The sequence below is a fragment of the Bison bison genome, unplaced genomic scaffold, assembly GCF_000754665.1.
Source record: "Bison bison bison isolate TAMUID 2011002044 unplaced genomic scaffold, Bison_UMD1.0 scf7180017864381, whole genome shotgun sequence".
Classification (NCBI taxonomy): Eukaryota; Metazoa; Chordata; class Mammalia; order Artiodactyla; family Bovidae; genus Bison; species Bison bison.
Genome location: NW_011494953.1, coordinates 1,981,006 through 1,991,432, shown reverse-complemented (window position 1 = coordinate 1,991,432; position 10,427 = coordinate 1,981,006). Strand labels below are relative to the sequence as shown.

Genomic DNA, 10,427 nt, shown 5'->3' with positions numbered 1-10,427 from the left:
CAGAGGATACAGGGCACACGTGAGTCCCTCACCAGAGCCCCAAGGGCAGCCCACCTCCTCTGTAGATGATGTTGGGGTGTAAGGGACTCGAGAGAGGCCGAGCATTGTTTGCTTGGTCCTCAGACTTAGGCTTCTCTCATGCCCCTCCATGGTGTTTTGATTCAAACCCCGTGTGGGAGTCTGAGAGAGATCTCTTGTTGCCTTTGGCCTCTGCTGCCTGAGAAATGCACAAGAGACACATTGGGAGCCAGGGAGGCATAGATGAGTGAGGAGGGACAGTGTCTGACCACATACTGTGGTGGGACTGAGCAGGCCCTTGGCTGGCATAGGATATCTTGGCACAGGCTGTGTGCCCAGTCTGTCAACTTAAAGTAAGTTTCTGGGTGCCAGGTGCCTGGGAACAATTAGGATGATGGTGACTGTGATGACCACTGGAGGCTGAGTGAGGCGACAGAGGAGAAAAGATGCCATGGACCCACCCTGTTCAAAGACCACTGGGACCCCAAGAGAGGGGAAGTACTGGAATTGGCAAGGGATGGCTGCACAGATAGGACAAGAGCAAACTAATGCTCCCTGGGAGGCAGGATGCCTGGGTTTCTTTCTAGCTGCAGATCCCAGTCACCTCTGACCTTTCAGACTTCTGACTTTCTGGGCGCTATGAGGTCAGCTTTCTACCACATGGGCCGTTTTCTCCCAGGTGGAACTTAGGAAAGACAGTTTAAGAGATAGTGTGATTTTTTTCCCCTTTATTTCCCACACTATACCCCTTCCCACAAGGATCATTCAGGTGGCTACCCTACAGCTATTTCAGAGGACCATAGTAGTTCAGGAACTGCAGAAAGAGGCTGAAAGAGCACGGGACGTGGGACACTGTTCTGAGGCTTGGGCATGAGAAAGAATGGCCCAGCTGAGGCTACTGAGCAGGCTCCTCTGTTCCCTATCCCAAACTAACAGGTATGGATGGCCTGCTAAGAATTCTCCAGGGAGCAATGTCCCAGCTTCCCTCATCCCTGCCCCCCTCCCCCAGTGCCTGTCCTGGGAAGTCCACCTGACAGCTAGCTCTTTATCACTACTGCTGCAGTTCCTGCTCTTCCTTCTTTCCTGCATTCAGCAAAAGTGCAGTGAAGCGTGTAACCCAGCTTTCCCCCTTCCCACTCTTGTGAGCATCCTCTTAGTCTCCAGAGCCTGCCAGACCAGGGGCTGGCAGGTCCGGCCCCCTTCTCTTTAAAGGTGGCTAATGTAATCGCAAACTTCCTTTGCTAAGCTCCATGGGTATCGGACTGGCTTCCGGCCACTTTGCAGGAACAGATAGGTGTCAGAACCCTTCTTTCTCTCCTCATGTGGGCTGGGGTCCAGGGGCATCACCCTCAAGAAGGAGGGGTCTTTCTTCTTCTTGCCTCTGTGTGCCAGTCCAGGGACACATTTGATACTGGAACAGCCTCTTTAAAGCAGACCTGAGTGAAGCATGGGGAACTACATGGGGGGTGGGGGGGTGCTCCTGGAGGAAAGGTCTCTGGAATATCCACAATGATTGCAAAATAATCCTTCCCAGAAGTAGAGCACCTGGGAAATGGAGGGAGAGCTCCTTGGAGCCCTTTTGCCCAGGGGCACCTGGGACATCTTACTTTTCCCATCAAAGTCCTAAGAGGCCAAGATCAATGGTGGGCTGGGAGCAGAGTGGGCACAAACCCTCTAGCCCTCGTGGGTCTGGCCTTGTCTCTGAGCATGTTATGGAGAAGGGCAGCTGCAGCTCCAGGACAGGAGGTGGGGTCACTTACCGGAGAAGCCGGAGGGTGGCATCAAGTTGGGCACCGCATCTGTCCAGGGCTGGGGGCCTGTCCCGTTCAAGCTGCCCCTCGGCCCGCACCTCCCTAAGTGCCTCACTCCCTGCCTGCCCGCCTGCCGGGCCACTGCTGCTACTGCTGCTGCGGCCGCCTGCTGCCAAGACCGAGGTAGAGAGAAGAGCCAAAAAGCATTTCTCCTTTTTTTTTTTTTCCTCTCTCTCTTTTAAACCGGGCGAGAATGAGTCTGCAGCAACCCTGTTGGTGCAAAATAAATAAATAAAGCAACCAGGGAGGGCTGCAGCACTCGCCACTACAGGCTGGCAGTGGAGGGGAGGGAGCGCAGGGGGAGGCTTGGAGCCCCAGGGGTGGGAGGGTTGGCAGCTCCACAGTCTCTCGGACATCCTGACTCCCCCAGGAGCTCTGGGGCCGGCCAGGCATTCTCCATAGGGTTGTCTTTCAGTCTCCCAAATGCTGGGCGATTCTGTGCCACCTCTCATTCTAAATGTCCCCTGTGGGTATCATTTGTGGGGAAAGTTCTCAGTCCAGAATGCCTGCTGTGGTGCTTAGTCTGAGATTGCTTCAGTGGGGGAGGGGGGGCGTTCCTGATAGTCAGCTCCCTCACCTCTATGGGGGACGGCTCAGGGAGGGGGGCTAGCATCCTTACAATGTTGATGGCTGCCTGGGCTAGGAACCTGGGTCCTCATGCAGAATGAGATTTCAGAGCAGCACTAGGATAACCTTCATTAAGGCTCCTCCCACCTGGCACACACACCTCTTGCCTTTAAAATCATTGTATAAAGAATGGCACAGGTTGGAGTTTATGTTTACACTCCCCTGAGAGAAAAAAAAGAAAAAAACCAAACCTCCTGACCACCTGCTGTTTCCCTCCAAGCAGGAACACAGCTGTTTATAAAACCAAGAGAAGTTCTCGGGCAAGATCACGGTCTTCTCCACCTTGATAGACCCAGCGGTATCCACGGAGAGAGTGCTGGAATTGCATCTGCTTCCTTTCTCATAACAAGAGCAGGGCTGCAGGGTGGGGACCAGACAACTAGTACTCCAAGGGTCTGTTCTTGGCCCTGTGACTGATCAGTGTCCAGCTACCTCTTCTTTTAGGATTTCTTGCAACCGAAGACAGCTGGGGCTGGCATAGAGTTTGGGCCGCCCCTGGCCTAAGACTGGGGAACTAGAGCACCAGGTGAAATGTTCTGGGGTCCCTCAGGATTGGGACTCTTCCCTGGGGCCGCTAAGCTCCTCTGAGCTGTGACCTCAAGGGAGACAGATTGTGTCAGATTAAATGTGTCTACAGAGCCACATGACTGCAGGTTGAGTGTGTGAGTATGTTTCACCTGTCTGTGGATGTGTGTCTCTGACAGATTTGGGTAATCCCTAAAGTCTATTTTTAAAGTGCACAAAAGAAGTCTGAGTTCTAACTGTCTATCTGTGATGTTCTTGGTCTTCATCATACCCTATCCCTATATCCAAAGCCCATAAAATTATCATCCCCAGCCCCTCCCTTACTCCCATCCGATCCTTACCCTTCACAAATCCAGTTTTTTTTTTTTTTTCAAGACCCCCGAGTGCCTAACCATTTCCTTGCTGAGCTGGGAGGAGAGGTCAGGCAGAAAACCTGGTGACGCAGATTCGTGTTATATGCAGGTCCTTCTGGACTCCGGCCGCCAGTCTCCAAGCTTGTGGCACCACCCCAGCCAAAGCCCCCAGGGAAGTGCAATGAGGTATTTCAAAGTCCTATTCTTAGCTTCTGAGTCCAGAGTTGAGTTCCATTCATCCAGGGTGTCCTGGAACCCCTTATTGTCCTGAGGATACCTAGGTCCTCCGAGAGGTCCTTGTATCCCACCCCAGGCCTCCCAGAAGCTGGGGGTGACAGGGCATGGGAAAGGAGTCCGGACAAAGCTGAGGCTGGGGACGGAGTCCCTCAATCCCGACCCTCTGGCTCTTGGCCTGCTGCCAGGCAGACCGGTGGGCTGAAACCCAGTCTCAGCGTTTGTTCACCCATCCCCCCATATAGTCAGAGACCACCCTCCAGGGGCCACAGGAAAGGAAAAGACCAAGGGAAAGGTGAGCCAGCAGGCTCTAGGGAAGAGAACGGAGTCCCTCCTCCAGATCACTTGGACAGGCCCTCGGGTGACTCAATTTCAGTGCTGAAGAGTTCCTTGTAGAGTGGAGGGAAAGCAGCTTGGACCACGATAGGGTGGAGATGCTGGAAGGTTTGCAGCTTTTCCACGTGCTGGCTACACAGGCTCCGCAGCTTCCCCTTGGGTGGCAGCTGGAGGTGGGTTCATGGGAAGAAGGGTGAGTACTGCAGCTCTGTCCCCAGGTCAGAGAAGTCCTCCCATCCTTCCTGGGCTGGGATAACCCTCTGTACTCCCTCCCTGCACACTCAGCACTTGGGGGTCAGCCAGATCCCATTGGTAGGGGTAGGTCTGTATTCAAAGAACTGGAAGCACGCGAGAACCGCAATGGGACAGGAACATGTTTTCTGGCTGAACCCCCAAATGGTGTTCCTGCTACTCCTTAAATGAGCCCTGTTCAGGACTCTCTCACTCTCTTATGCTTTTTAAAAAAATCTTTTTGCCACGCCATGTGGCATGTGGGATCTTAATTCCCTGACCAGGGATTGAACCCATGCCCTCTGCACTGGAAGCATGACATCTTAATCGCTGGACCATCAGGGAAGTCCCCATGCTTTTATAATAGTGAAAGTCTGTGACTCTCTTACACACTGTTAGGCGCCTGTTTGCCTTCGTTGATGCTGTTCCCCTTACCTGGAATGCCTTTTCAATTCTTCTGTGCTTGGCTAATTCTAGCACCTTCAGTGTTACCTCCTCTAGGACTATTTCCCTGGACTAAGGGTCCCTTCCTTTGGGCTTCCCTCTGTGTAGCACTTAAATCCCATTTTAGGAAAATGATCCAATTTGTCTATCTCTCCAGCCTAGATTTAAGCTCCTCGAGTCTCTCTCCCTCCCTCTCCTCCCTACTGTCTCTGTATCCTCTGTACCTATCTTACTGCTTGCACATGGCAAATGCTCAATAACTGTTTCTTTGGACTAAGCATTTTCCAAACAGATACCCAACACTGCAAATAGTAAATCAACATTGCCAGCACTCAGCCAGTGGAGGGGAATGAAAAAGGCCCAGAGACCTGTGAGGAGACAGAGGCAGAGAGACCTCACCGGAGAAAGACTGAGAAAACCATTTCTCTTCTGCAATTTCCTGTATCACCAAGTGAGGCTTAAAAGCACCTCTCACCAGCCACCATCCCTTTCTCCCCAGGTTAGGTATCTAGGAAAGGGACAGTCAGGGAAGAGCAGGCAGCATGGGATCCCTTGATACCTCTTAAATTCATCCTCTTCTCATTCCTCCTGCTTTATCTTGCATTTGTTTGGGCTATTGCAACATTCTTTCATTCATTTCATTCATTCTTTCATTCATTCTCATTATGTGTGTTGAGAACCTTTTGGCTAGGCACTGTGATGGGCTGTGGTGATGCATCAGTGAATAAAATAAAATCTCTACCTTTATTAACTGTATATTCTAGTGAGGGAGCCAGAAAATAAATATTAGAAAACTTCAGAAAGCTTTTTGGATGGGGTGGTCTGGGAAAAGCTGTCCAGAATAAAGGGATGGAGCAGGTTGTTTGGAAAACGAGGGGAAGAAGCATCCAGGCACCTGGGGCAGCAGGTGCAAAAGCCCTGAGAAGCAACTTGATGTGTTCAAGGCATAGCAAGGAGGCCAGTGCTGCTGGAATGGGTGACTGAGAGGGCAGTGGAAGGAGAAGAGGTAAGCAAAGAAGTCGGGGGTCATGCCATGAGGCCAGTTGGCCACGACAGAGACTCTGGCTTTGATTGTCAGCACGGTGGCAGCTACAGGAGCACTGAGGAGTGCCGTGTGGCTGCAGTGGGACAGACAGGGTCCAGCCGGAGGCCTCTCTAATGGTTCAAGTGAGCGCTGACAGCAAGAGGGTGACGGTGGGGAGGCAATGCATTCCGAAGGTGGATTCCACCAGATTTGCTTTCCAACTGCCCTCCCAGCTGGTGCTCCTCCTGAACTATTCTACCAGACTTGAGGTTCATGTAGGGCAGAGACTGTCATTTAAGTCATTTCTGTATTCTCAGCACCCAGCACAGTGCCTGGCACACAGCAAGGGTCCATTGCTTGAACCATTCCATAAATGGTCCCCTTACATTGGTTCCAAATTAAATTGCCTAAAAAATAGCTCTGATGATATCATTCCTCTAGCCTTTGGTGCTCTCCATTGCCTGGAAATAAAGTCTTAATTCTTTAATATGGCATTGAAAGTCCTCTCTGATTTGCTCCCTGACCTAATTTTTAAGGTTGTCTTCTGCTACTTTCCTGCCCCCATCAATCTATCCCAGCTTCCAATCTTAGCATGTAGTCAAAATGTTCCACCAACTATTCTCCATATACACATTGTCTTGCCTCCTTATTTTTGCTCATATTGTTCCCTAAGCCTGGAATGCCTACCCCACCCCTCAATGCCTGTTAAAATAAATATTTCATGGCCTAGTTTAAATGCCACCTTCACTAGGAAGCATTTATGATCCTCTCCTTTTGCCCTCAAGTTATTTTTAATCCCTATTCCATGCTGTCACATTTCCCCAATATTTCTTATTGTAGTAATATGTCAGGGGCACAGAGATGCAGTAGAAAGAGCCCCAGGACTTGCATTTATCACCCACGATTGTGTAAACTTGAACAAGTCATTCAGGTCTTGTTATCACTACAGGGAGATTTTAACATCTCTCTTACTGACTGAGTTGTCACAAAGATGAGTATATCTGGGAAAGCACGTTGTTAATCACATTATTATTTTATCCCGTATCACATCCTATTCTGCGTTAGTCATTGGTATACAAATCTCTTCTTCACAGCAGGTTAAAAACTCTTGGTGGGGGTAAGGACGGCATCTCTGTATCTTTCCACTCACAGTACAAGCAGGTGCTGGTAAGCGGTGGCTCTATTAAACTGAATTGTTCCCTGGAGGTCCCTCCCAATTTCAGGCTCCCTAACTTTTCATCTGTACCCACACAGAAGTGGCTGCTCAGTCCCCGTGTCCTGTGCTGTTACAAGCTCTCTCGTCCAACTTAGCTCTCAGGCACTTCCTCCTCTGGACCCTCAGACCCTGGTCCTTGCAAACCCTGAGGTCACAGATCTGGCGCCGGGCCTGACCTCCTCTGTCCCAGGGACTGCTCCTACCTTTGCCAGGATGCCTTGGCGATGAGTCTTGCAGAGATGATGATGAAAGGCCAGCTCCAGATTGCACTGCAGCTGTTCTACTTTTCTTTTCTCTTGGAGCCCTGGCCGGTCTGAAGGAGGGGATGGGACCACAGCAAAAACAAGAAAGAACATGGACGTTAACTTCCCCCAAAGGGTGTGTCATTCTGGACATCTGTGCTGAACAGAGATCTTCTTAGCTGAATGAGAGACAGTGTAGGGGGTGTGGGTGTGTATTGTTTTGCAGTTGGTAAGCTGTGGGGGCCTTGGGTAGCTCTCTATAAGGAAAACTGGGGAGAGATGAAAGAGATGAGACATTCTGATCTCCTCATTCCAGGCTGCCTTCTCCCTGGTACCTGATATTTCACATAGCTAATTCAGTGCTCTCCACTAAAACTCTGCTGTGTGGAAGAAAAGATCTCCCCCTTCACCCTGACTTGGTAAAGATGGTCCCAGAGAGGAGATGGGCCTTGTGCAGCTACCTAGGTCAGCACTGGGGCTTCTGCAGCAGTCTGTGGCTAACTTCAAGAGACAAACCACTTTTGTCCTGACTCCATAAAATAACCAGAAGTCCTCTTTTCAGTCTTTATTTCCAGGTCAAGGGGCATGTTTCAGTCTCTACTCATTGGTAGAGCCAGTGGACTGATAACTTGGTCTCCAAACTCAGGTTAGTAGCACAACCCACTTCCCCAGGTTCTCAGAATCCTTGGCATTCAGCTGGCTCACCCAGCCCACTCCATTCTGTGGAGTGGACATCCAGAGTCCTGCCCTGATGGCAGGTAGCCTTTTGTTTTTATTTTTGGCTCTGTCCTAGGACTTGTGGGATCTTAGTTTGTCCACCAGGGGCTGAACCCGCACCCTCAGCAGTGAAAGCGTGGAGTCCTAACCACTGGGCCGCCAGGGAATTCCCGATGGCTTGTTGCCTTAAAATGAGTTCACACAGAGCAGCGATTCTCAAGCTTGGTGGCACGTTACAATAACCTACGAGAGGCTGTGAAAAATTCTGGTGTTCCGACTGCACCTGAGATCCATGGCGTCAGAATCACAGCATTCATTTTTTAAAGCTCCACAGGTGATTCCAGTGTGGAGCCACAGTGGAATCCCTGGCAGGGACTCACATGCAGCCTAATTGCTCTCAGGGAAGTGGCTCACTTCCTCTCTTCCTCATGTCTCCCCACTTCTCCAGCCCCACCTGCACGTCTCTCTTCCTTTTCTCAGGCTCCTCTGGATCTTTATTTTGACTCATCTTATTTTACAGCAACATTGGGTGGGCTTATTCTGCTTTATAAATACCTTCCCAGATTTAACCACAGCCAAGGTCCACACCCTTCAGTATCCGTCATGCCCCCACCGCCTGCCTGTGGGTTGCAATTTCCTCCTCCAGGGGATCTTCCCGACCCAGGGATGGAAACACACATGTCTTATGTCGCCTGCACTGGTGGGCGGGTTCTTTTCCACCAGTGCCACCTGCGAAGGCCGTTTGAGCACAGCACACAAGGTCCAGACTCTTCAGTACCTTTTGTGCCCCCACCGCCTGACTGTCCTTTGCCCAAGCCCAGTGACACTCACTGGCATTGATGAGGACGAGGGCTGTGTAGAGGGCGATCTCGTCCTCTGAAAAGCGCAAGGCACTCAGGGAGCGGGAGAAGTCAAAGATGGAGCTGATGAGTTCACTGCAGCCTGGGAGGGTGGAAACAAAATAGTGAGCAAGGTGGCTGAGGCCATGGTGCCCAAGGACACCCACCCCCTTGGTGTCTGGAGCAGAGCGGGCAATCTGTCCTGAAAAGAGGGCGCCCTGGGTCTGGAAGCCTCGGATGGGGTTGGCCTCGGACTCCTCTTGCTCATCTCCCCCTGCCCCTCACCCAAGGCTCGGAACAGCTCCACGCCACCGTATTTGCCTTCAAAAAAGACTGTGTCATTGTCAGCGTTGTAGGCCCGGCACATCCTGACCAGCACCACTTCCATGGCTCCTGGGGAGTGGGGAGAAATGCAGGTGCGTTGTCACACAGAGCCAGGAATCTGTCTCTGTCTCCCTTCAGTGTCCTGGGTCCCTAAGGCACCTCCCTCCACACAGCCCCGCCCATTCCACACTGGTGCCCCCTACCCCGCAGCCCACCCGCTCTCCCTGGGCACCTGCTTTGAGTAGCACGATCTGGTCGTTCTGGCAGAGCTCCATAAAGCCCGGGAGCCTCTTAGCGAACTCCACCACATACTGAATGGCCTCGGTGAGTCGGTGGGCACAGCGTCCCCACATCTCCCACATCGACTGCAGAGGAGGAGGGAGGTCCCACTGGAGCTGTCTTTTAGGACCCCCGGGACCCCACTGATGCCCTGGGAGCCCAGACAAAACGGCAAGTACCCCCCACGTTCTCAGCACTTGTGTTTTTAGCCTGTTCTTAGCACAATGCACTTTGGGGCCCAGTGGATCTAAATTTGCCTTTGGCTCCACTACCTTGTGGCGTGGAGTACATCTACGAACTCCTCTGTGCTCACTTTCTCAGTCCATTAAAAGCAGGAGTGGCAGCCTCATAGGGTGGTTGTTGTAAGGGTCAAGGGTAATTTATGTAAAGTGTTCAGCACAGTGCCTGGCAGAGAAAGAGTGTTGAAACAGATGCTAATGAGAAGTCTGACTACTGTTGATAGAGGAGGAGGAAGGAGAGTATGCTGAGGTCTGTACTTCTAGGTCTGGGTGGTGAAGGACATAGGGTGTGTGTGTGTATATGTGTGTGTGTGTTACTCATTGGTGTTCAACTCTTTGCGACCCATGGACTACAGCCCTCCAGCCTCTTCTGTCCATGGGATCAAAAATACTGGAGTAGGTTGCCATTGCCTTCTCCAGGGGATTTTTCTGACCCAGGGATCGAACCCAGTTCTCCCCCATTGCAGGCAAATTCTTTACCAATGAAGACCAGGTAAAACAACCATAGGCAGGAGCTAAGGAGAAGCTCTCACCCATCTGCTAGGGTGCGTACTTAAAAGCAGGTGCACACTGTGTCTCTCTGGGATACCCTGCCTCGGCCCAGCCCACTCATGTGTGCAGGTTGCTGTCTCTGGACTCCCTGGGTAGTGGCAGGAGTCTTTCCTCCCCGGCGCGGTGTCCTGGCCTCACCTTCCTCTGGTAGCCAGCCACCTCCTCTCGTGAGAAGATGTTGGAGCGCTGACGGAGCAGGTCCTCCAGCCGCAGCTGACACGTGTCCCGGTAGGACTTGCAAACGTTCTGCACCAGGTGCTCTGGGGCCAAGGGAGGAAGGCAGAGGTTCCATCTCAGCCAGCTCCTACCTTTCGCATACCAAGGGCGCTCCTCTGCCTGGCCTAGACCTGCTCTGCCTCCCCCTAGACCCTTGTGTATGCTTGGTTTACATGTGATGCTGACTAGGGCCCCCCACT

The 10,427-nt window shown here is 51.8% G+C and overlaps 1 protein-coding gene across 7 annotated transcripts in view; it reads right to left on the bottom strand.

Moving 5' to 3' along the window:
* Positions 1-2,559: 2,559 nt before the first annotated feature.
* The window catches only part of RORC (RAR-related orphan receptor C), a 25,269-nt gene continuing 17,401 nt past the window's right edge, over positions 2,560-10,427 (bottom strand). For 5 of the 7 annotated variants that reach the window (XM_010857471.1, XM_010857476.1, XM_010857475.1 and 2 more), the window contains exons 6-11: positions 10,150-10,271; positions 9,174-9,306; positions 8,903-9,010; positions 8,610-8,720; positions 7,023-7,132; positions 2,560-4,071 (exon numbers count right to left, since the gene is read on the bottom strand). In XM_010857471.1, coding sequence (XP_010855773.1) covers positions 3,910-4,071; positions 7,023-7,132; positions 8,610-8,720; positions 8,903-9,010; positions 9,174-9,306; positions 10,150-10,271 — 746 coding nt within the window. In that variant the 3' untranslated portion in view covers positions 2,560-3,909. The remainder of the gene's footprint in view (positions 4,072-7,022; positions 7,133-8,609; positions 8,721-8,902; positions 9,011-9,173; positions 9,307-10,149; positions 10,272-10,427) is intronic. The other 2 variants (XM_010857473.1, XM_010857474.1) reach the window with 1 other exon arrangement.